The sequence below is a fragment of the Xiphophorus hellerii genome, chromosome 7 (assembly GCF_003331165.1).
Source record: "Xiphophorus hellerii strain 12219 chromosome 7, Xiphophorus_hellerii-4.1, whole genome shotgun sequence".
NCBI lineage: Eukaryota > Metazoa > Chordata > Actinopteri > Cyprinodontiformes > Poeciliidae > Xiphophorus > Xiphophorus hellerii.
Genome location: NC_045678.1, coordinates 31,447,622 through 31,472,210, shown reverse-complemented (window position 1 = coordinate 31,472,210; position 24,589 = coordinate 31,447,622). Strand labels below are relative to the sequence as shown.

Here is a 24,589-nt window from a genome sequence, read left to right as displayed (position 1 = left end):
TAACTGGTTTTGCTTTTGTTCAATTTTTCCTGCTTCATTTTTACTGTGCAATAAAACACCAGGTTTATGGTTTTCACTTTACAGTATTTTGGTGGTTTTTAGTCATTTTATATATTTTTAAATGTATAAATCTAAATTGATCAGCTTTAAAGAGAAATGAGGGAAAAAGATTTCCTGCTTTTTAAATGTAAAATGAGATGAATTATTAAAACTGTTAGAACTAAAGTTAGTTTGTGGGACAAATTTACATTAAAGTGATAATATGTCAATAAATCAGCTGATTTATATTAAATTTGTCTTGTTTACAGCTCAGCTGTTTGTATCTGAATTCATGCACAGCTTGTCAAAGATTATAATGTATTTATCTACTTGTTGGGTCACACAGAACAGCTTTCCAAACACAAACTTCATGATATTTTATTGAGATTTTATGATAGATCAACACAAAGTGTTGCAGTGGGAGGAAAATAAAAAGTGAGTTTATTCTGTAAAATTAAAACTCTAAAATGTGAAAAGCTGTTCAGAGCAGGTGGAGATAAAACCCAGAGGAAGTTAGTTCTGAGCCAGTGGGGCTGAAAATAAATGCACACCACACTTATCAGATTTTGATTGTTTTAAAAAAGATATAAGATAGACAGAAGTTAGTTTTAACTGACAGAAAGATGTAAATACTTTTGCAGGGCGTTGTTGATCCTGAAGTTATTATTTTGATTCTGTTGAATCTTGTTGATGTTCTTGTTGACTTCCTGTTGTGGGTGGAGATTTACACAGGTGGGCGCAATCAGCTAATAAAAGGCCACAGGTTGCTCTGGTGAGCGCTGCACTCAGGCCAAACGAAACGAAGGCTGTGTTGTTTTTCCTTCGTCATGACGGCATTTCCAGCCCTTTAAAGACGGCAGCAGATTCATATCTGAACAGTGATTTCCCCTCATTAATGTTTTAGTGAGTTATTTCCAACATGTTTTTATTCAAAACATACTTAAAACAATATTTAGATTATTTTTGGATTTATTAGAATTTTACTGCAAATTTAAAGAAAATTACAAAACAATTTTAGGTGCAAAAAGTGAAAGAAACCACTGAAGAAGAACCAGAAGTCAACAAACAAGCTACAGACTTTATTTGTTGAAACAAGTACATAATGAGAGTTTCTGTATAACATGTTTTATTTGCTACATTGTGGTTTTTATTCACTCACCATCAGCGGAAACAACTGCACACAATACAAATTATCAAACATATCAAAATCAGTTTTTACAACTCTTTGTAGCCACCAACTCGTCCTATTGGTGCGCCATAGTGCAAACTGGGTCACTCACATCTCGAGTTCACTGCGCCTTCAGTTCAGGGCCGACGCTACAATCAGGACCGCTCCGCTGGGTTTACCCTGAACTGGTTCTGCTCCAGTCAAACCGCCATGTTGGGGAGAGTTTAGCTAAATATTGACATGATTAATGGGGCAATGCTGCTAACCAGACTGTTTTACTTTGGTTTGTTCATTTTCTGGATGTTTTATTGTTAGCGGCTCAGTTGGGGTGAAATGTGACTCCAACGGGTCTCCAAACGTCAGAGACGATTAAACTGGTTCTCAAACGTAGCAAAGCGTAGAAACGAGTGTGTTAGTTAAAGTTACAGTCAAAAATTAACAGCAATAATCTGAGAAAAACATGAGGGTTCATTTTTCAAACTCACATTTTCACCATGTTGTTCATCCATATATAAATGTCAAAGTTTTTAACTAAATATTTAGTTAGCAAGCTAAATAGTTAGCTTGGTAGCTAGCTATTCAGCTAGCTAAAATGTATGTAGCTCAAATCTAACTAAATATTAAGCTAGCTCAGAGCTGTATATTTAGTTTGGAGCTAAATAGTTACATTTAGCTTGTTAACTAAATAGTTAGATTCAAACTAAATGCTTAGTTTGAAACTGACATTCATGAGTACCATGGAAAAAATGGGACTGAAAATTTAAACTCCATGTTTTTCTCTGTCAGGCTAATTAACCCAAATTATTGCTGTTAATAATTGACTCTAACTTTAGTCCTTATACAGAAAAGAGAGACAGGAACTTTGGGGGGAATAAATGTTTTTGGTTCAACTTGGATCATTTCTGCCTACATTCACTTCACGGTCCATCAGGCCTTGTTCTGTTCTCGCGCCCGTCTGGCTTCGAGTCGGGACGGCTAAAGTTTCACTGGAAGAAAGAAAGCTACAGTATGCTGGTGGTGAAAGCGCCGCCCTGCTTGTGGCCTCAGGCGGCTGCAGGAAAGCGTCTGGAGTCTGAAGGGTTGAGGCGCGGCGCCCCGGACTCAGGCGCAGCCGCAGCGGTCCACCACCATGGCCGGGATCTTACCGTAGATTATCTGCTCCTTGCGGTTAAAGTAGAGCATGTTGATGGGGGACATCTTGGTGGGGGTGCAGCAGGGGCCCACGGACCCCCGGGGATTGGCCTTGTGCACCAGGTGGGTGTGTGGGTACTTCTGCAGGTGCATGAACTCGCACTCCCCGGAGCAGTAGTTGGCCTTGTAGCGCTTCGGGGCGATAATCCAGTCCCAGCCGAAGTCCTCGAAGTCCACGGTGAACGGGTAGCGGCAGCAGCGGGACTCCAGGGAGTTCTCATCGCAGTCCAGACCCGAGTCTCTCCGGGCCCGCCGGGGGCCCTCAGACACCTTCACCTCCATGAACGGTTGCTGAAACGACAGAACACGATCAGAAGGATTAGGACAGCAAGCTAAACACTTAGCTAGCAAGCTAAATATTTAGCTTCAAACTAAATATTTAGTTAGCTAACTAAATATTTGGCTTCAAGCTACTGTACATATAATATGTAAATTCAGTTGCTGATAACCGGAAGTGGACTATCAAAATAAAAGCTTCCATGCCGCTTCATGAACTCCTGTTTTCAAATCTCTTCTTCATGTGTTTTCTTGTGCAACAGTTCAGCTTAAAACAAGATTGGTGGATTCAGTCTCACCAGCAGGAGTTCATGAAAGTTCTTAACACACAGCTTTTATTTTGATAGTCAAATACATCTTAGCACGTGAATTTGCATGTTGGCTAAATATTTAGCTCTGAGCTGGCTAAATATTGAGCTAACTCAGAGGTAAATCAATATTTAGCTAGCTCAAAGCTAACTTAATGTAAGCTAACTGAAATATTTACTGGTAAGACCCAATTTTCAGTTTAATAGTCGACTTCTACTTATTGGCAAGTAAGAATGAATATTAGATAAATATTTATCTCTGAGCGCCTAAATATTTAATTTCTAAAGTAAATATTTAGCTAGCTCAGAGCTAACTAACTATATAGTTTAGATCTACTTTATTATTTAGTTTGGATCTAAATATTTAATATCTAGTTTGAACAGTGACATTTATGAATGAATGAATTGGTGAAAATACGACTTTAAAAAGCAAACCATGTTTTCCTCTTATGACCGGCTAACTAACCCAAATGATCTGGGGTCATTCTTGGCCCCGATGGAGCGGAGTCAGCGTTCGGCCTCTAATTTCCTCCTGGCAGCGAGTCTTCAAACATGTCACGGAAACATGATGAAACTTTCAGAGAAATTAAATCACCAGCCGGTTGGTTAGCTGCTGCAGAGGCCGGAGGCAGCGCTGCAGCTGCTTGTCATCGATCGCCCAGGGTGTGTGTGTGTGTGTGTGTGTGTGTGTGCAGGCAATTACTCTGATTTGCAGAGTCACACAGAATGCTGTGAGGAATGCGGAGCGGCTCGATGTGATTGGTCCAGGTGAGCCATGGAGTCCAGCCTGATTACTTCCTGTTTGACCGCCTGCTGCGGCTGAACGGCACCAGAAACTTCGCCGCCAGAGGAGAGAGTCAGACTCCATAAAAAGTCAACTGCAGTACGGAGGAACTGATCGAATGATCAACCTTTAAAAACTGCATCATCAGACGGATCAAAATACAAAGTTAAGAAGAAGAAAGTTCCAAAAAATAACAAAATCAGGAAAATAAAATGTTTCCAATCTGTCAGTAAAACCTTGAGCAGAAGCTGCAGGTGAGATTTTATCTGCTGAGGTTTTGATTCAGGAAAATCCAGAACTTTTTCTCCAGTAAGAGTAGAAAGTACAACCTAGTAAAAATACTCCTAAAAGTACATTTCTTCCAAAAAAGTTACTCAAGTAAATGTAACAAGTTGCTAACCAACTTTGTTTACTCCTGCAAAGGTCAAAAGGTCAACCTCCTTCTGACCAGAAGGAATAATCTTTTACTCATTTACCTGGAGTTTATTTTGAAAGTATTCCTCTTTAGCTGATTTCTAACTTAACTCTGAACGTTTCACAGTAGAGGTGTCCAAACTGTGGCTCGGGGGCCATTTGTGGCCCTTAGAATGAGTTTGGGTGGCCCCTGATAATTTTTATAATTTCTAAAGGATGAGGTTTTCAAATTTACTTCTTCTTAAATTAAAAATATTTCCTACAACACAAAGTATTTTTAGTTACTATTCATATCTTCTTGTTTTTGCTTTGAATTTAATATAATACAGATTTTATGCTGTAAACATATTTGATTTTTTACAGTTGATCCAAAACTTAAGAATCAGAAAAACTTTCTTTTAATCTGAAACCTTAAAATATTTTATTTTCTACTTTATTGAGTTAAAATATTACATTTTAAATTAATTTATAAGCAGATATGAAGAAAAGTATGAACAACCACTTCACATACCACTTCATACCTTGCACATGTACAGAGCTAAGTAACTTCCATTTTACTGTCAGTCCTGCACTTTATATTTTATATTCATATTTATATTCATATTTTATACTGTATTTTATTTTATTCTGGAGTAACCTCACAACATTGGAACCTCAAACATTGTTCTGATCCGTATGCAACGAAATTTATTTCTGTATTCACCCTGTGCATGCAAAATGATAATAAAGTCAGTCTAAGTCTAAAATAGTTTTGCGTCTTTAATCGAGGGGAAAAGAAATGACCTTGGTTATTTTGAGTGAGATTTTGCTTTGTCACTTGTTGCTAAGGAGATTTCTCTGCTTCTGGGACGGAGAGCCCGCAGCATCACTCTGTTCCTCAGACAGAAACAAAAACAGGACTTTGACCCTCATGCTGTTTATACGGCTGTAGCAACGTTCAGGAACCGGTTTCTGGATCAGGGCTCAACCTGGCAGCAGCTTTAAGATGACCTCTGACCCGACACACCTGCAGCTCAAAAATCTAAAACAGAAAAATCATCCGACAGACCGGTTGTAGAAAAGCTACTAAATCCCCTCAGTGATGATGGGAAATTCTAAATTGCTTTTCCTGATCAGAACCAACGGTTCTGGGTTCTGTGGAGCCGCAGCACGACGGAAACAAAACCAAGGAAACTCAGTTTTATCCTCAGAAATCTGTAACTTGTGTTTTTTTACAGTACGAAGTTTGAACTTTGACCCTCCCCTACATATTTCTGCTGAATCATCTCTAATGTTTTTATTGATGAAGACTCCAAACTGACCTTCCTCCATGACAAAACCTGATTATTCTCCTTATTGAATGATGACAGAACCCGACTGTCGACATGAAGAACAGATCCGCCTCCGAGGTTCTGATTGGACCAGAACAACATCAGAAGCTCTGCAGGCCTCCCTGCCTCAGTAAAGGTCAGAGGTCATGGTTCAATGGTAAAGAAGAGAAAAATGGCCTCCCAAGACCAGAACTACGATCCAACGCTGTCCACCAAGTCCCAGCGGCCTAGTCAAAGCCCAAACTTAAATCCAATTGACACCAACATGTTGTTCCAACGAGGCTCAATTTACTCAGCAGAGCGGGTCAAAGGTCGTCCACAGTGACGTAAAGCAAGTCGACTGGGAATCAGAAATGTTTCCAGAAATGAACAAATGAAACATTTATATGATCACGTTACAAAATGTGAGTTTTTTGTGTTTTAATGTGTTTTTCTCAGATCCTGGACTTTGGTTTTGTTTCTCTCACTTCCTGCAGGATTTCGCCTCGGCTGTGATTGGCTGCTTTTCATCCAGTAAATACTCTGACTGGGTCTGAACGGCACACTTTGACTGACAGATACGGAACATTTCGTGGCTTTTTGTCCTTGTTGGTGTTCCGTAGTAAGAAGCAGGACCGTCAGATCAATAAGCGAGCCATGACGTCAGCAGGAAGCTGCTGCTCAGCGTCACCAGTTATTGTTTGCTTGCATAAATATCTGCGCTCACATCGGTTTGACTCAGACAGGAAAAAGTTCATAAAATGAAGGAGTTAAATACTTTTTATCACCAGCTGCTGGATAAATGTTCCACTCAGAACCGGGTTCATTTGGTTCGTTTTTGTTTCCTTAATAAATTAATTCCTGGTTTGAAAACATTTTTTCTCTCTTTTTTTTTTTAACTCGGTCAGTTTAGTAGGAGTTAAAGTTTCTCTGAGTCCCGAAGGATGACGGGAAAAGTTTTCATGAAACTCAAACTGCAGGAAAATATAAATGATATTTGTGGCTGAAGCGCCGCGCCGTGCCTTGCCGCGCCGCGCCGTGCCGCGTAGTACCGCCCTGCGCCGTGCCGTGCCGCGCCGCGCCGCGCCGCGCCGTGCCGTACCGCGCCGTGCCGTGCCCTGAAATGCCGTGCCGTGCCGCGGACTCACCAGCCCGTCCTCCCCGGCCTGCACCGCGGTCACCGCCAGGTCGTTCCCCCGCGAGTCGAAGGCCTTGATCTCGATGCCCCAGTTGGTCTCCGGCTGCCGCAGCCACACCGCCACCACCTGCTTCACGTCGATGCTCTGCCACGAGCTGACCCCGGCGTTCACGTCGATCTTCAGGGAGCGGATCCGGACGTGCCTCCTGCCGCCGTCCGTGGCCGGCATGAGGCGGGAGATCTGCAGGAACACGGTGGTCGCCTCGGCCGAGGGGCGCATGTGCACCCACAGCTGCGCGCGCACGATCCGCGTGGCCTGCAGCTTCTGCGTGAAGGAGAAGAAGCAGCACGTCGGTTCTCCGTCATCCTGGACCGCCGGGTCGACTGCAGGAACACAGAGCAGGACATGACGCACCGAGGGTAAATATTTACAGGTAGAACATGGAACCAGACGCAGTTCGGATGATTTTTAGATTCTGCTGTTCGCTTCGGGTGCAGCTGACCCTGCAGGCTGCGAACAGAACCAGAACCGCTCGGAGCTGCAGCTTTTGGCTTCATGTCAGAAGGAAAGAGAAGAAGGTTGTTTCGTGCGGGAAGGTGACAGCTGAAGCTGATTTCAGAGGTGCGAAAAACAAACCGAGTCCCTTCAGTCGACTTGGAGCTGCGCTTCATCTGAGGTTCGGATTCTGAGACTTTACGGATCCGGAACCTGAATCCCATCATCCCTGCGCATCACTTCATCTCCCTTCTGTCTCTTTACCTCGTTTTATTGTTCAAACGTTTTAAAACAGAATAAATAAGTGAATGTAATTTATTGTGAAGATCAAATTAAAGCTTAACTTTCGTCTGTGATGCGCAAAACTTCATTTTACCAACATGTGCAATAAAATTAAACCATTTGTGTCGCAAACTCGAACAAAAATACAATTTGTAAAAAAAAAAAAAACAATTTGATGATGCTTAATTCATCAGAATCACCAAAATACTTCCAGGTAATGTCAAAATTTATGGTTTTATTGAGTTTTTATGTCCGTCAAACTTCATTTCATTCACAGAAATCAATAAAAACAGAAACTTTGTCTTGCAAACACCAACAGAAATACCGTTTTTAATCCTATTAATTCACCACAATCACTGAAAACATCCACCTGAAGTTTCAGTTTGTGATTTTTATCGCCTCTTTTGAGCGTAAAGCTTCATTTAACCACCATAAAACTCTGTCATAAACTTTCTGATGCACTACCTTCTTAATCTTAATAATGTTTCGATATTCATCTTAAAATCTAAAACTCAGAATGATGCCAAAATAGAGCCTTTTATTTGCACTTCTGTTTGGGGAAAAACCTAATTTTGCGCACAAAAGACGCTAAAAAAGCTGTTTGTTGTCTTGATAAGCTCCAGTATCAGCAGATTTATCACCATCAACACCCAAGAACTCAATGAGATGCCAAAATAAAAGCCGTTTTGTGCGTAAAATCTTGTTTTACGCACAAAAATAGTCAAGAAACTGACAAATTGTTCTGGAAGAAACACATAAAACAAAAAGTCTTCGGGATTCTTCTTCATTCATATCTTCACAACCAACATCTAGAATCTCCATGCGACGGCAAGAAGCTCCTTGTTTTCAGTTCTGAGAGTAAAATGTGGCTTTACGCACAGAAGACACGTCAATGGAGCAGAAAGTGGAGCTCGAGGCAGACTTACGTTCAGTGGCCATGATCATCAGAGTCTCGGTGGTCGCGTGCTCGTCGTCCTCCTCTGGTACCGGATCCCGGCTGTCGTCTCCCAGCACGTCGTACTGGTCCAGCAGCTGCTGCAGCGGCGGCGCCTTGGGCAGCAGCAGCTGCACCGCGTCCCGGCTGATGTTGGGCGCCTCCTTCATGCGCAGTTTGCTCAGAATCTGCGTCTTGATGGCGTTGATGCGCATGTTCTTGATGTGCTGCCGCACCTCGCAGGTGAGGCACTCCGTGTCCGTGGGGCTGGTGGCGGCGGCCGGCTGCGGGTCCGGCTCGCTCAGAACCGCGGGACCCAGAACAGCCAGCAGGCTGAGGCACAGCGCGGTCCGGGACAGGTGCATGTCTCTGCTGCGGCGTCAGGTGATCAAGAAGGAAAAGATCCGCTGCGACGTGATGCGCCTCGGAGCTGCGTGGGAAAAATGAGCCGCGCTGACGGGCGTCATAGTTTATTAGCGCGCAGCTTTTTATACTCCAACTTTAGCCTGTTACGTGGCAACAGAAACCATGATTGGCTGGAGAGGAAACGATGGATTCAAACAGAGTGGAAGGATTTTTTTATTAGATGGATCAGATGGAAAAACCAAAGCATGTGAAGCATCTTTCAAACAAACAGGATGAAAAACTTTAATGTCTCAGTTTTTCCTCTTAAAGTCATAAAATATTTTCCTGATCGGAGCAACTGCGGCTCTAAGTTTAGCAACAGAAAAATATTTTATTAGTTCAGAATTTTGTTTGTTTTCCCTGAAAATCTCCAGATAAAACGATACAGAGCTACAAATAAAATATTGATAATTTTAAAACATTGGCTAAAGTCCTTATTAATGTTTCTGTTGAAGAGACAGCGCCATCGTGTGGCGTGTTTTATATCACATGGGAACGCGTCAGTGGATGGAATAAATACATAAATATTAAAATAATACATGAAGTAAACATTAGAAATGATATTTAGGATTGTATCTGCGAGATCCTACAGCCTCAACATCGAGCAAAAGTTTTCACATTTGGTGACGTTTCAACAGCAATTCTGAAGAAAAATAATCCAAAATACAATCTGAAAAGTATGGAAGTCCATAAAAGAATCTTAAAATCCCAACAAGCAGTTATAATTTTGACTTTTAGTAATCAGATATAATAAGATATAAAGTCATAACTTCGAAGTTCAGTCGTAATTTTGAGATACAAAGTTATAATTATGAGATTTCGATTTTCACTCATGTGAGATTTTGGCAAGCCTCCGCAGAGAAACAGCGTGACTTCCATAAATATAACTTTGAAAGTCAAAATTATGACCAGTTATTCATTTTTTTCACTTCCTGTTGGGCTTTTATTTTTCTGTCATGGCGGAAACGGGCTTTAATAGAAAGCGTGACTTTTAGAATAACGAGCCAGTTTATTTTATTTTTGTTTTATTTCTCTTGCTTTGGTATGTTTTTATTACTTTAAATATTTTAAAATAAAAAATTGTGCCAGGCAGTTATATCCTCAACATTTTTTAATTTCAGTATTTTTTGGTAGGTTTTGTGCGCGGAAATGACGTCACAGGACGCATAAAACGCCCCCTTTTTAAGTCGCGAGTAACGAATAAATGTGGCATTAAATCAGAAAGAGGAAACCAGGTTGGAATAAAATCCCTCACAGATTTTACTAAAGTTATTTTGGGAAACGTCGAAAAACAAAAACCCACATTCTGTTTATTTTTATGCTTTATTTTGAAAGTGACAACCGGAAGAAGTATTCTCCTGCCTCCAAAGTCTGTCTTTGACCTCTCGTGTGTTGTGTCTAACCACAGCTCCCAGTCCCGCCAGTAAAGATGCCCTTCGTCGTCCTGGACAGCAACCTGCCTGCCAGCAGCTTCTCCGAGGATTTCCTGAAGCGGTTCTGCTCCGTCACCGCGGCGGCGCTGGGGAAACCGGAGGACGTGAGTACCTCCGACCCGGTTCCACCAGTTTAACCCGTGCAGGATCAGAACCGACCCAGTGAAACCAGTTAAACTCCGGTAGGACTGGAGGCTGCTGCTGCTGCTCGGGTTTTCATTTAAAACCGGTGTAACAGATCTGAGCGTCTCCAGTTTATCTGGCGACCAGAACCAGAGGAGTTGTCAGCAGGGGCGACCCAACGTTTTATGGGGCCTGGAGCAGAATTAGATGCGGGGCCCCTCTTCCTGTTCAGAACAACAGCGATTCAACACAGACTCAGTGGAGTCTGGATGGAGTTTAATTGGATGATTAATTATTATTTACAGTGGAATGTCACAGATTTTTGTGTTAACACCAAATTATTCCTGGTATTTTTGTTTATTTTTTTCTTATAGCATATCTTAAATATTCAAAAGAAAAAGCAGTTTGTGTAGCTGAGATATGTATCCGCTGTGCTACTTATGCTATTGGCTACATTGCTAATCCAGGAGAACCGTTCATTTTCCTTTTTGTTGATTGGCTGAAACTTTGAGCAGAAATAAAGAAGAGCAGGGATGTTAGCTTCTGCAGCAGAGCTAAGTTTCTACTGTGTGCATCAATGAGTTTTATGGTACAAACAGGCGGTTCTAAGCATTTTAGAGATGATCTCAAGTGTTTGTGGATTAGCTGACATTAATTATTACGTTAGCGTAGTTTCTTACAGTAACTGAATAATTGTTGAGCCGACGTCTGCTGCGACTCGTCATGAACCAGCCGAACTGACCGGACGCTCTTTTCCCTCCCAGAGGATGAACATGGTGGTGCATCCAGGGCTGCCGATGCTGGTGGGCGGCTCCTGCGCTCCGTGTGTTCTGGTGTCGGTGTCGGCCATCTCTGCGACTGACAGCGGCGAGAAGAACAAGGAGCACAGCGCCAAGATCTTCGGCTTCCTGACCAAAGAACTGAGCCTGGCTGAAGACAGGTGAGCTCCCCCTGCTGGACGTTTCTATAAACGCTGCATCCAGTCAACATTAACAGAGAATCCGTCACTTTGTCCCTTTAGTTCCTGATTCCTAATCAAAATGAAGCTGTTATTAATTTAAATCAATAATGAATGAGGCAATAATAATAAACATCCAGTTAAAGATGCTGAAGCATCGACAGAGACGCCATCTTTGTTTCTGCTGACAGCTTCCTGTTTGGCTGACGGGACAGGAAGTGATGAGTCTGGTTTGATGTGATGTTTGCAGGATTGTGATCCAGTTCCTGGAGCTGCAGCCTCACCAGGTGGGGAAGAAAGGAACCGTGATGAGCTTCCTGTGAAGAACCGGCAGCAGACGACCTTTAACCTCTGCCCATTCCAGAATCCCAACTGGAGATTTGTACTGTTGAAATCATGTCACTGTTTAAAGTGAAGCTGTTAATTCCAGAAGTAGAAACTGGGTTGGGTCGGTTCTGCTGGAGGAACCCGAGCTGAAGACAGTTTGGTCGTCCCGGTTCCTCTGGATCGGCTCTGGGATCGATTACTCTTCCTGTAGATGAAATAAAGACAGAATGTTGAACAACAATCATCTGTCATCACTGCAAATACTCACATTTTCTACTAGAAATAATGTTTTCAACAATACTCTAGTAAAAGTAAAAGTACAGGTTGGAATGTTTTACTGTTTTTGAAATGTACCTAAAAAAATCAAAAGTCATTTTCACCTTCAAGACAAAATGACTTTCAATAAGTTTAAAATGCTCAAAAAGTTCTAGTCTTCCAGTAGCAGCAGTTTACTCAACACTAAAAAATTACTGATAGTTTTTATTCAAACCAAATGTCCATCAGGATAAACGTTGGAGCAGAAAACATGAAATGATTTTTCCGGCTGACGTTCCTCAGTTTGTGACGTTTCTCAGGCCAAAGCCTCCATCATGTTTTCCTCACTGGGTTTTTCTGCTGTGGTTCAGTGCAGAATAACTGAAACATTTTGTGCTGGACGTGGATTTTTCCGTTTTGATCCGAATCCATGTGGTTATTTATTTCATCATGGAAATAACGAGTTATAAGTGACAAAGTAAGGAGCAGAAAGTACCGACATGCCTCTTAAACTGTAGAGTAAAAGTAAAAAGTCGTGACAAAGATAAATACTCAAATATTCAATAACTGAACAATGCAGTGAAGTGCAGAAGTTGTCCAGCGTACTGACAGGATTAATCCAGCTGGTCTCCGATGGAAACCGGATGAAATCGTCTCAGGATGCAGAGCTGCTGCTGACCGTTACCTTACAGACTTCATGATTCATTTTATTTGTTGTTTCTGTTTTATTGATCTTGGATGTGAAAATTGTCTCAGTTCCAGGGCTAAATGTTAATATTTAAAGTTTGATTCCCGGGACAATTTATGGTCCAGTAAAACCTCATCACAGGTCTACCTGTCAACAAAACTAATTTTACTGGACGGTAACTTTTACCAGAAGTTATTGCAATAAACAATAATATTGAGTGAGTCTGTCCTGGTTCCGTCCATCCTTCGTGGTTCCGTCCGTCTGTCCTGGTTCCGTCCAGTAGACCACTTTGTGTAATTTAAATGATCCTGACTTTGGGTTTGAAGACAAACTGGACCACATCAGTATTTTTTTAAATTTCTGAACCAACACAGAGCATGTTGTGACTAAAGAAAGAAATAATGGATTTAGTATAACTAAGTCCCGGTACCGCCAGTTGTTCCGGTACCGCCAGTTGTTCGGTACCGCAGTTTTAGAACTAAGTCTAGAATTTGAGCTGCAGTACATTTTTCAGACAGCAGGTGTCCCCATTTTCCGGCGGCCTGGTAAATGGGTTCGGAGGTTCTGTTCTGGAATGTGGGAGTTTTGGGCCGAACTTCCGGTGTTTTCTGTTTTTTCTTGCCGTTAGGAGGATCGCTGACAGCTGCAGCCGCTCAGCGTTTGGTTCTGCAGGGAGACGCTGGTAAAGCAGCAGAGATGGTGGTGGAACTTTATCTGGACCTTTTCTCTCAGCCATGTCGCTCCGTTTTTATTTTTGCGAAGAAGAACAACATCCCCTTCGAGTTCAAGAAGGTTTCTCTGATGGACGGTGAGTCTCCTGTGGAGGTGAAGGGTCGCTGGTTCCAAACCCAAACGGGCTTGTGACGTGAATAAAACAAAACTTGGCTCGTTTTTCCCCAAGCAGAACCGAAAATGATGAAATACTTTCTCTACCAGAACTCCTAAAGTTTTAGCTTCACTTGGTTCAGATATTATTTAAAAATCTCCCACTTTGCACCGCAGTGTTGCTGAAAACGAGCTATCTAAATAAAATGATTTTACACTTTGCTATACAAATATTAATCCACAATTTAATAATCGGATGAGTAATTTTCACTGCAGATGCATCATTTGCTACAAATGATTAAGTGTTTACTAAAAGAATGCTGTTGTTGCATTTTAGGCATAAAAATCTTTTATTTCTTATCTTAAAATGGATTTAAATTTATTTGCAGCTTTGAATTTAAAGACAGCTTAAAGGAAAAATCAGCCAGATATATCATTTTATAATCAGATTAATCATCAGAATAATCGATTATTAAAATAATCGTTGGTTGTGATTAGGGCTGCAGCGATCTTTAACCTGACCTGTTGACTTGGATTTGGGCCGATATCAGCTTTTAGTTTTAGTCTGAAAAGTTGGTAAGTCAGAAACTGATGTTAGAATTGGACAGAGGGGCGTGCCGTGGTGGCGGAGGGGTCAGCGCTACCCACATTCAGAGGCAACGTGTATCGACGCGGCTGTCGCGGGTTCGACTCCCGGACCCGACGACGTTTACCGCATGTCTTCCCCCTTTCCTGTCAGCCTGCTTTGAAAAAGGGACACTAGAGCCACAAAAAGACCCCTTGTGGGGCGATAAAAGAAAAAAAAAAAGAATTGGACAGAGGTGGATTTCCAGATGTTTGTGGATGTTGATAGGATCGGTCTCTTATCCAAGTATCGGCCAATCGGTGCAGCAGTTACATTTCCTGCAGGAAGTCTCGTCTTGCCTGGCTTCCTGCTGGTCTGCCATGTTTGTTTGGGTTCCAGGTGAGCATTTTGGAGATGAATTTGGGAAAATCAGCAAGATCAGAAAAGTTCCAGCCCTTCGAGACGGAGACTTCTGCCTGGCTGAGAGGTGAGTGTCTGCTGAAAGCGGCGGTTTCCGTCCGGATGCGTCCTGACGAGCCGCCGCTCTCCTCCAGCGTCGCCATCATGCTCTACCTGGCCGAGAAGTTCCGGACTCCGGACCGCTGGTACCCGGCCGACCTGCGGCTGCGCTCCCGGGTCAACGAGTTCCTGTCCTGGCAGCACACGGCCATCCGGATGCACGGCTCCAAGATGTTCTGGATGCGGGTACGTTCCCAAAACCCCACGCTCATACTGGTCCAAACTGGTTCCAGTTCAGGACAAAGAGACGTTTTAATCAACAGTCGGACTGTTTTAGCATTAGCCAAATGCTTCATGACGATTAAACCAGAAACAAATTAAGTCTCATTTAAAAAATAAAATAAAATTGGCACTAAAATAAAAAAAAACTCAATAAAAACCAAAATTTTCTTAATATCAGTTGCAACAATTTCCCCCCAAAAATGTCCCAAGGATCGTCCTTCCTTTGACCCTGCTGACCTTTTGACCCTGTTGACCTTCAGCAGCAGATCGTTTGCTGGTTCTGACCCGATGCTTCGTCCCTTTGAGAGACTTTTGGTCATTTTAACTTTTCAGATTTTATTGAATCTGTTTTCTCTCATTTCTTCCTCAAGAAAAGCAGCTGTGTAATAATTATTCACATGTTGATAAAAATCGCCTGTTATGATTAAATCTATTAAACTATTAATAGATTAAACTATTAATCTATTAAGTGTTGAAGTTTAGCAGCTTCGGGTTTCATGTGGTCAAAATATTCACTTTGTTTTATGTCTTTGTTATTTCATGGCTGCAGTAAATCAACTGAACTTTTGCTCTTTGAAGCAGAACAAGGCAGAAAACTGATTGTGATCAATGATTACTGATCTGATCAGTTATTAACCAGAGAACCAGGGTGAGACCCAGAACCAGGTCAAAGGCTTCAGACAGAACCGCTTCAGCCCAGAAAGCCTTAAAGGGCCAGGCACATAGATCCACTTTACACAATCAAGATAATATGTTGCCTTCAGTTGTTTTAAAAATGATATTTATATCAAATATGACTTTATAATTTAAAGCCTTGAAATTGGGCCTCTGTCTCTTTAAGAAGCTCCGCCTCCAGGAAGTCATCCAACATGGCTCCTCTATTAACACTTTAATGTTTTTACCAGCGTTGCTCTGAGCAGCAGCTCCTATCATGAGCTCAGAAGATGTTTGCTAATTGCTGCTGGCTAGTCTGAAGGATCTGCACCGTGAAGGCAGGGCTAGGCCCAATCAGCTGAATGAATGTTTGTCTGCAGCTCATGATTCCTAAGATCATGGGGATCGACGTCCCGAAGGAGAAGATGGACGGAGCGCTGGAGGACCTGAACGCCTCGCTGAACCTCATCGAGGAGAACTTCCTCCAGGATCGGCCCTTCATCGTGGGGGACCAGATGTCTCTGGCCGACCTGGTGGCCATCGTGGAGATCATGCAGGTGAGCTGACAGGGTTAATTGGGCCAGAACCAGGAATGTGGTTCCTCTGGAGGGAGGTCCAGGCCGGCCCTGGAGGGGCTTTCCTGTCGGTGTTTATCCAGGGAGGCGGACTCCATCCTGGCTCTGGAAGTTCTCCAGACTCCCTGAAGGTCCTTCAAACTGCGTCTCACTCATTAAATAGACCTCCAATTAAAAAAACGAGGGATGAAAGTGATTTCTAAAGATCTGTTATCATCTGACGAGCCAAACCGAGCAGCTAGCTGTCTGGCTAACAGCAGAGCGAAGCAGCAATGAAAACCGACAGGAAGCCACAGGTTGTTGTTCTGGACGCCGGTCCAGTCCGGGAATTCAGCCCAGAAAACAAGTTCTGATAGCAAAGCAAATATTCATTTAATAAATATTTAGTAAATGATAGCAAGCTGAACATGCAGTTTGCTAGCTAAACCTGTTTGGAGCAAAATATTTATCTCCAGTTTAAACTTTCAGTTAGCAAACAAAAAGTTTGAGTTAGCAAGCTAAACGTCTGGCTTGCTAAGTAAATATAATTTCATATTTTCTCTTGCCAATTAATTATTTAACTATGAGCTAAAGTTAAGTTAGCTAGCTAGTTAGCTCTGAGGTCATTTTTTTCTTGCTAAATATTTAATTAGCAAACAAAAAATTATTTACTAACACAATGTTTTTGCTAGCACACCAATATTTAACTCTAAGCTAAATATTTTTGTTTGCTAACTAAATATGTAGCTTTGAGGTAAAAATCTAGTTAGCTTGTTAGTTAGAAAGCTAAAAATGTTTGCTTGTTAAAAATATAATATAAATATAATAATATAAATATATAATATTTAGCTGAGTTAAAACAAGCTAAATATTTAATGAGCAAGCCCAAATTGAGCTTGCTAACTAAGCTAGCTAGCTATTTTTTCCTTTTAGCTCAAAGCTAATTATTTAGTTAACAGAATATATGAAATGCTTCTCTGAGCTCAAACCTGAATCTTGAGTTTTCAGTGTTTCTGTTTATCAGACTGGAAAGTTGAGCTGAAGGACGACATGACTCTGGTTCTTCATCCAGGCTTTACTGATGTTTTTACTGATGTTAAAACATCAGTAATAATAACAATTATTATTATTACTGATGTTTTTCCTGCTGCTGATTTTGAAGCATGAAGTGGAAGTGATTCCTACCACTTCCTGAGGATGAAGGATTGCTGCTAAGTCAGCAATGGTGATGCTATCAGATGAATGTTTGTTCCGCTTTGCACCGGATGATCATCAGAATCTGACTGAACTGCTTCATAATATCAACATTTTTAGCTCTGAGCCAAATATTAATTTAGCAATCTAAAGATTTACCAGCTAACTAAACACAAAAAGCTCAGAAGGAAACCTTCATGTTGTATTTTGTTCTGAGCTAAAACTTTAGTTATCCACCTGACTGACTATGACATAACGTTTCTCTTCTTCTCCTGTCCACCAGCCGCTGGGCGCCGGGCTGGACGTGTTCGAGGGCCGACCGAAGCTGAGCGCCTGGCGGGACCGAGTGCAGGCCTCCATCGGGAAGGATCTGTTCGACGAGGCCCACCAGGCCATCCTGGGGGCGCAGGACGGCATGAAGCAGGTGGATCCCAGCAAACTGGAGCTCTTCAAGCCAAAGATCCTCCGGCTGTTCTTCTGAGAAACAGAATTAAACGGACGCCATCATGAAGCCTCATCCTGTTTAACTTTTATCCTAATGATCCCGCTTATATAAGGTTGACTAAACTGAACCTGGAGGTCTGGGAAACAAACGGACTGATTATGTAACCGAGGAGTGAAACATGATGCTTCTCTCAGATTTCTGGAATGTCGGTTGTTAGGCAATCGGCTCAGTTCTTCTTCATAACCTGTTTACTCTTTTTCTGATTTAATCTGTGCTAATCCTGAACTTCCAATAAACTTTTACTAAGTAACGACTTGACTCATTTGGTGTTTGGAGTTTTGAAGATGATGAGAAATGTGGGTCGGAGTGAACTTTAAAGCTTTAAGGTCAGGAAAAATAGCCGCTGTTTAAAAAGCATGGGGAGGTGCTGCCACCTGGTGGAGGAAGTGAAGCACCTGCAGTCCGATCATTTCCTAAACTTTAAGAACCAAAATCAACCAAATAAACTTAGAAAGTGATAAAAATCAGACTAAAGAAATCTGCCTGGTTATGAAGGTTTTCACAGCCTTTGAATCTGTTTAAGTTTCTATATTTGTTACTATAAAACCACAAACTTCAGTTTATTTTACAGCAGAAATATAATTTATTCTCCCTCAGAAGGAAAACTCAAGTGTAAAACTATTTGACCAGATATTATGCTAGTTTAATAAATATCTATTTAGAAACCAAATATTTACCTTGAAACTACATATTTAGTGACCAAGCTAAATATTTAACCTACCATCTAAATATAAATTGTGCAATAAATGTATAACTTAGCTAAATATCTAGTTTCAAACTAAATATTGAGTTTGAAGCTAAATCCTTGGGAAATATGCATGTAAATATGTATCTTGTTTAATAAATATTTCGTTTGAAACGAAATATTTACTTGACTATTTTGTTTATATTTAGTTCAAATATTTCGCTAAGTACTTAATTTCAACTAAATATAGCTTTTCAAATGAATGTTTATTTTAAAGCTAAAAATTTTGTTTGCTATAAAATATTAATCTCGTTTACTAAATATTTATCTCCAAGCTAAATATTCATCTTGAAACTAAATATTTAAACTTGTTAAATAAATATTTAGCTTCAAACTGACATAAATTAAATTAATAACATGGTAAAAATATGACCTTGATTTTTTTTGTTGCTAAATAAGCCGCATTATTGCTGTGTGTCCATCAGTGGGTCGTCACGTTGTCAACATTTGTTGGGTTTTATGTTAAGCTGCCCTCCCGCCCCGGGCTGTTTGTCCGTCCAGCAGGGGGCAGCAGCGCACCGCGCCGCTGCAGAGCTGCGGCTCGGTGCGCTGCGCCCCGGACTCATCCAGAGCGCCGCTGCGCCTCGGCGGAGACCCGCTCCGCTCCGGACCGGACCGGACCGCCTCTCCCTCCTCCCTGTCTGCTGCGGAGCTCCGGCGGCCGCACAGCGACCTGCGGCGGCGGAGGAAACCTCCAGCATCCCGGATTGTTCCCCCGGTTTAAAGCCGCTCAGATTATCTGTAAATCTGGCACGAAGCGGCGCTTCATCCAGAACAACAACCCACAGAAGAGGCAAGTTGGGTCCGGATCTGGGATTTTACTGGGTTTTGGGTTTTATCGGACTGCTTGTGCAGGATTTCATCCCTGAACGACCTTGTTGTTCCTGCTGTGGACGGGAGGATTTTCAGGGAATGGAGAGGAGTGGGATCGTTTTCCTCCACTCAGATAAAAGTATGTAGAGATCCACTGGATCACATTTCCACGCAACATGTTTGTGTGAGAGTCGCGTTTGCTGTGACCTCATCGGGCTGATGCTTGATAACCTTTCGGCTCTTAATGGGGTCAGATGTTCAGGTTGGGCGCTGAGCCCCCCACGCCCACTCAGACACTCCGCATGTAAATCATTGATGGCCTGCACGCTGCGTGGAGGAAGATCCCTGAATGAAGCACATGCTGGGAGAATCAGGCTGCAGAGGAACAGATGGGACACATAGGCTTACACACACACACACACACACACACACACACACACACACTGCTCGGTGCCGCGCCACACTGTCAGGCAGAGGGATTGAGTCATAAAACTCTCCAGGACAGAGGGTGAGGGGAGGCCTTGACCTCCACTCTGCTCCTCCCCCCAGCCTTCCTCTGGAGGCTTCAGCTTGTTTTTTATCCTGATCGTCCCGTAGATTAGCTTTGACTTGGGACCAAAACTGACCAAAACATTTGCTCCATTTCCAGCTGCTGCTTTCGCAAACCAGCCAAACCCTCCGAGCAACCTGTTCCCCTCCTGGCCTGTGGGGGCGCTGCACCAAGAACCACTGAAGGAAACGACACAAAAACCTCTGAAAACCAAACAAAAATGGAGGTGTCAAATTTCAGCAATTGGAGGATTTCTCTTTAGTCTGTGGCTAAAGACAACGAGCCGTTTCTCCTGCTAGCGCTAGGCTAGCACATTAGCTTTGATTGTATTTACCCAGAATGCCCTGCGCTTTCGTCTGCTTGGCATTCACATATGCATTCAAACCGCAGCAGAGTTCACTTCAAACAAACCCAGGTTGAGGTTTGTAGACGAACCAGTTTACGTTCAAACCTGAAACAAAACAAACTTTCTAGTCAAACGTGGAATTTTAGCGTCTAAAAACTCATTTTATCTGTTTTTGTTTATCTAAACTCAAGAGATTTCACTGCCCATCATTTAGCCTCAGTCACCTTCTGGAACATAAACCAGTGACCTCTTTCCTCTCGTCTCCCACAGCTGCAGCCTGAGCGTCTCTGTCGGACGGAGCGGGATGTTCTGATCGGCTCTCAGCGATGGAATCCAGTGGATGACAGCAGCTGAAAACTCCCAGACGGAGGAAGAGGAGGAGGTCGCCTCCACAGCATGGGCTGCGTCAAATCCAAGCGGAGCGCCGCGGCCTCCCAGCACGCCAACTCCACGGAGAGGAAGCCCACGAGCGAGAAGGCCTACTTGATGGGCGGGTCGGCGCCGGGCTCGGCGGACGGCTCGCCGCAGGTGAACGCGGCGCTGCTGGAGTACGCCCAGCGGCTGTCGGAGGACATCGTGGCGCGGGCGGTGCAGCAGTGGCTGGAGGTGGACAGCCGCTACAGCGACATCCCCTACATCGAGTGCGACGTTCCGTGACGGGAACCTTTACGCCTGGCGGCAGACGAGTCGACGGGAATCCGGTCTGACTGGACAGGATTCATCCTGAAACCTTCCTCCAAACGGACCGGAGCGCTCCGATCCCGACTCTGTGACAATGAGGTGGAAGATTACCGATGAACCCAGGAATCCCGTCTGACCCTTGACCCTGGTTGGAAACTCTCCCTGGAGCTTCTTTCACTGCCACTACTTCGCCTTAACCTCCGCCCTCCGCCATGCGGGCCTTCTGGGCCGCTGACGATGCGTTCTCCGGATTGGGAGCTTTGACAGGGACTGACTCATCGGACGAACCGACGAGACGTTTCGGTTTCGGTTCGTCCGTTTTGGCTACGTTCACACAGCAGGCGAATTCGCCCAATTCCGATCTTTCACCAGTTTGTTCGGAAATAAATCTGATTATTTCCAAAGCATCTCAATGCATGTCGTATTTTATTCGACTTTTACGTCGTTGAGGTGAACGTGCCTCATAATTCTGCACCAGAAGAAGAAAGACGTAAATCTGGACATAAAGAATGAAAATTATAATCATGAATTGATGAAAGAAGTTTGAGTCAGTTGGAAAACTTTAAAAAATCAAATTTCATTAGAGTCGTTTAGATTGAATAAAAAAAATTAAAACCACATGAAGACATTTTCTTCCTCATTTCCTCCAGCAGTAACATCCTGTTGCTGATCCTGCGTGTTTCCATTGCAGTAAATATACTAACTTTACTAAAACATTTTGAAAAACGTTTTTTTTTCTAAATTGGTGTGTTTCCGTTGAGTGAATTTATTTTTGTAATTGTAATTTGCATAATTTTAAGGCGAATGGAGCCGCAGCTGGTGAGGAGCATCCCAACCCACTTCGGTCCGAATCCACCGGACAAACAAATACGCAGGAAAACAATCGGATTTTAGCGAAAAATCGGAACTGAGCCTGAAGACCTGCTGTGAGAACGTGAACTTTGTGCCGCCGTTGGTGATAAACTTCCTCTGGTTGCTTCAGGAAACTCGGCAACCAAACCAACCAAATACACACTGTGCAAAAGTCTGGAGTCATCAGACTGAACCCGTCTGGCTTTATTGATGGTTTTTCAGTTTTTCTACCATTTTTTGGTTAAATCGATGAAAAACACCAAAGAAAACAAAGTTTGACAAAAACAAAAGAGGATTTTAGCTCCAACCAAAACCTGAAAACGAGTTTCAGGACTGGAACTAAAAACATTTCAATCCGGTCAGCAGCAAACGTTTTCCAGACTTTTTGAAACTCTCAAAGTTTTTCTTTGGGTTTTATGAGCTTTTTAAAAAAACGTATAAATCTGATGGTTAAAAATGTTTAAATTCACATAATGACTAAAATCTGGCTTTATTTTCTCTCAGTGGGATGAAAAAATATCAAAAATCTGATAAACAGGCAGCAAAATACAAAACTCAGATCTGCAGCAGAGGATCGACAGTCTTCAGGAGAAATAAAAAATATGACAAAATGGCTGGGAAGAGCCATTTATGTCAAATATTTCCACATATTTAAATGAGTATTTGCTGAATGAAGTAACTTTATGAATAAGTGGATGTTTATTCTTGTTGTTTACGTCACAGCGGCCATGTTGGATTTTAAATTCCCTACTTTGAAATTAGAAATATGGATTTCTAACTTCAAAGAAGTTGAAATCAAATAATCAGAGACAATTTGTTTATGGAAAAAATGAATAATTCTCCATTAGGAAAACGGTTTAATTTTGGGATTTTTTATGGATTTATTTGAAGAAACAGGAAGAAGTTTATTCCTTTCACGTCTAATTGGGTCATCAGAGGTCAGGAGCTTCAACAAGCAAAAAACAGGAAAAAATCTGATCAAAAAAAACAAAAAACTCCTAAAGTCAAAGAAAAACATCCAGAAAGCCTGGAAGCAAAATATAAAGAAATTCAGATAAATGATTAAAATTCAGGTCTGGTTAAATTTGTCGCCCAGTTTGGGTCAAAGTCAGATCGGGTTTCCGTCGGTGTTCATCCAGATTGAGACCTCAGAGGTAAAATCTGTGAAACATTTATGCCTTCATGGTCATAAAGACCTTAAAATGAACCAAAAGGGCCTCAGAAAATAGTTTAAATGTCTTCTGGTCCTGAATCTGTTCTGTGTGGCGTTAAAGTTTAAAACTGTTTAAAACAAATCAGCTTTATTTGGTGATGGTTTCTCTCCTCTCGTCCGACCGCCGTCTCTCTGGAGTTTTAAAGATCAATAATCTTTATTAAAACTTCAGTCTTCCATCAGAAGCTTTAGGAAAATGTTTTTCCTGTTCAGATCCAAACTGAGTTATTTAAAGTGGAGCAGGAGAAACTGGCCTGAGACCAGCGGAGCTCCAGACCTCACAGGGAAATGATCCGCAAATCCAAACGACTCAAAGCTGCAGGACAAAAAACCCGTCGACCTCAAAACGGACAGAAACCAGATTTTTAATCCACAACCTTTAATGAAAGGTCATTTATGTTCTGTTTTGGAAAACTTGATAACTTTTTGTTGCCAAGAAAAGAGAAAATCCTCTTCAGGAATCAGGAATCAGCTCTGTAGTAAATATTTCTGCAGAAAACACTAAATCAGCAGTTTTAGAGCAGCGGTGTCCAAAGTGTGGCGCAGGGGCCTTTTAGAGGCCGGGGGAGGATTCTGTTTGGACTCAGCTGCTTCGTTTCTGTATGTAGTAAAATCACATATATGAGACTAAACTGTTTTATTTCATACCTCATCTTTGTTCCAAGAGAAAAATATAGAAGATAATTTGTAATCAAATCATAATTTGCATTTCAGAAAAAAAACCTGCACAGGTGAGATTCAGCCAGAGTCTGGCGAGGGATGAATTCAGGAACAAACATAAACAAGTGAAATAATTTTAACTGTTGAGAAGAAAAATTATGGAGCCATAAGAAGAAAAAAAGCCATTTGAGTTTCCTGATGTTTTGTTTGCAGCAGCAATAATTTGTTCCAAAAGAGAAAAACAAACATTAAATTTTCAGTTATTTTCTTTATTTTATTCATTCATAAATGTCAGTTTCAGCTTAGAGTGAAATATTTTGCTTGGAGCTAAATATTTAGTTAGCAACATTTAGCTTGCAAACGGCATATTTACAGTTGCTTAGAGTAACTAAACATTTAATTAACTAAATTTGTAGTTAATGTCTTGGAAACTAAATATTTAGCTCACCATCTACTATTGAAAGAACTAAATATTTAGTTTCCTAACTAAAACATTTCTTTGGACAGATATTTGATGGCTCCAAATGAGTAAAGTTTTAAACTTAACTATTTAGTTTGACTAAACTCACATTTCTAAATGAATTACTAACATGGTGAAAATACGACTTTGAAAAATTAAACCTATTTGTTCTGACTGAATAAAATTATTGCTGTTAATTTTTGACTGTAACTTTACAAACTGAACATTTCCAGAGTTTTAGTTTTGTAGTTTCTGCTCACCTTTAGTTTCCGACCTGCAGAACTAAACCTGTGGAGGTTTTTGTTTTGGAAATGCATCTTAAAGGGCCAGTTCCACAAACCTGTCTAAAGATTATGTAATTTCATAAAATTTTAGTTTTGGTTTGACTATAAAGCTTTCCCACTAATTACAATATTTACTGTTTTAAAGGTAAATAAAGCCGGATGTTGAGACGGTCGGTGATTATTTCCAGTTTTTGGTTGTGATGTTGAGCAGTGAGTGAATGTCCGATTCTTCTTCTCCTCCAGGCTGAACCGTCAGCATGTGGAAAATCTGCTGCCAATAAACAAGAAATGCCTTCAGCCTGAGTGTTTGCTTTAGAGCGGGTCAAAGGTCAGGCTGAGCGGAGCACAAACAGGAGGATTTACAGCTGCAGAGCGTCAGTTTTACGGTGGAGGAAGAATAAAAAAGTCTTCAGGTGAGACTCACCTGTGAGGACAGAAC

At 41.9% G+C, this 24,589-nt stretch overlaps 4 protein-coding genes across 4 annotated transcripts; 3 read left to right on the top strand and 1 right to left on the bottom strand.

Annotated features, from left to right (window-relative positions):
- Positions 1-1,103: 1,103 nt before the first annotated feature.
- Positions 1,104-8,878, bottom strand: mstnb (myostatin b). Its single transcript, XM_032567478.1, has 3 exons — positions 8,312-8,878; positions 6,618-6,991; positions 1,104-2,689 (listed from the first exon to the last, which is right to left on the bottom strand). The coding sequence occupies exons 1-3, from the start codon at positions 8,682-8,684 to the stop codon at positions 2,309-2,311; spliced, it is 1,128 nt and encodes a 375-aa protein (XP_032423369.1). The 5' UTR covers positions 8,685-8,878; the 3' UTR covers positions 1,104-2,308.
- Positions 8,879-10,055: 1,177 nt separating this feature from the next.
- On the top strand, positions 10,056-11,806 carry ddt (D-dopachrome tautomerase). Its single transcript, XM_032567482.1, has 3 exons — positions 10,056-10,261; positions 11,045-11,220; positions 11,489-11,806. The coding sequence occupies exons 1-3, from the start codon at positions 10,154-10,156 to the stop codon at positions 11,559-11,561; spliced, it is 357 nt and encodes a 118-aa protein (XP_032423373.1). The 5' UTR covers positions 10,056-10,153; the 3' UTR covers positions 11,562-11,806.
- A 1,301-nt stretch (positions 11,807-13,107) lies between these two features.
- gstt1b (glutathione S-transferase theta 1b) lies at positions 13,108-17,799 on the top strand. The gene is made up of 5 exons (XM_032567479.1): positions 13,108-13,316; positions 14,298-14,385; positions 14,453-14,603; positions 15,674-15,850; positions 17,325-17,799. The coding sequence occupies exons 1-5, from the start codon at positions 13,205-13,207 to the stop codon at positions 17,520-17,522; spliced, it is 726 nt and encodes a 241-aa protein (XP_032423370.1). The 5' UTR covers positions 13,108-13,204; the 3' UTR covers positions 17,523-17,799.
- Positions 17,800-19,103: 1,304 nt separating this feature from the next.
- On the top strand, positions 19,104-24,321 carry akap19 (A-kinase anchoring protein 19). Its single transcript, XM_032567483.1, has 2 exons — positions 19,104-19,243; positions 20,271-24,321. The coding sequence occupies exon 2, from the start codon at positions 20,397-20,399 to the stop codon at positions 20,655-20,657; it is 261 nt and encodes an 86-aa protein (XP_032423374.1). The 5' UTR covers positions 19,104-19,243; positions 20,271-20,396; the 3' UTR covers positions 20,658-24,321.
- Positions 24,322-24,589: the final 268 nt, after the last annotated feature.

Excerpts from the sequence above, each read along its gene's own strand:
- akap19 (XM_032567483.1), top strand. The coding sequence starts at position 20,397 with ATGGGCTGCGTCAAATCCAAGCGGAGCGCCGCGGCCTCCCAGCACGCC.
- mstnb (XM_032567478.1), bottom strand. The coding sequence starts at position 8,684 with ATGCACCTGTCCCGGACCGCGCTGTGCCTCAGCCTGCTGGCTGTTCTG. Across the intron at positions 6,992-8,311 it reads GATGATCATGGCCACTGAAC|TCGACCCGGCGGTCCAGGAT; the intron begins GTAAGTCTGCCT and ends GTGTTCCTGCAG. Across the intron at positions 2,690-6,617 it reads AGGCCGGGGAGGACGGGCTG|CAACCGTTCATGGAGGTGAA; the intron begins GTGAGTCCGCGG and ends CTGTCGTTTCAG.
- gstt1b (XM_032567479.1), top strand. The coding sequence starts at position 13,205 with ATGGTGGTGGAACTTTATCTGGACCTTTTCTCTCAGCCATGTCGCTCC. Across the intron at positions 14,386-14,452 it reads GACTTCTGCCTGGCTGAGAG|CGTCGCCATCATGCTCTACC; the intron begins GTGAGTGTCTGC and ends GCTCTCCTCCAG. Across the intron at positions 15,851-17,324 it reads CCATCGTGGAGATCATGCAG|CCGCTGGGCGCCGGGCTGGA; the intron begins GTGAGCTGACAG and ends CCTGTCCACCAG.
- ddt (XM_032567482.1), top strand. The coding sequence starts at position 10,154 with ATGCCCTTCGTCGTCCTGGACAGCAACCTGCCTGCCAGCAGCTTCTCC. Across the intron at positions 10,262-11,044 it reads CGCTGGGGAAACCGGAGGAC|AGGATGAACATGGTGGTGCA; the intron begins GTGAGTACCTCC and ends TTTCCCTCCCAG. Across the intron at positions 11,221-11,488 it reads CTGAGCCTGGCTGAAGACAG|GATTGTGATCCAGTTCCTGG; the intron begins GTGAGCTCCCCC and ends TGATGTTTGCAG.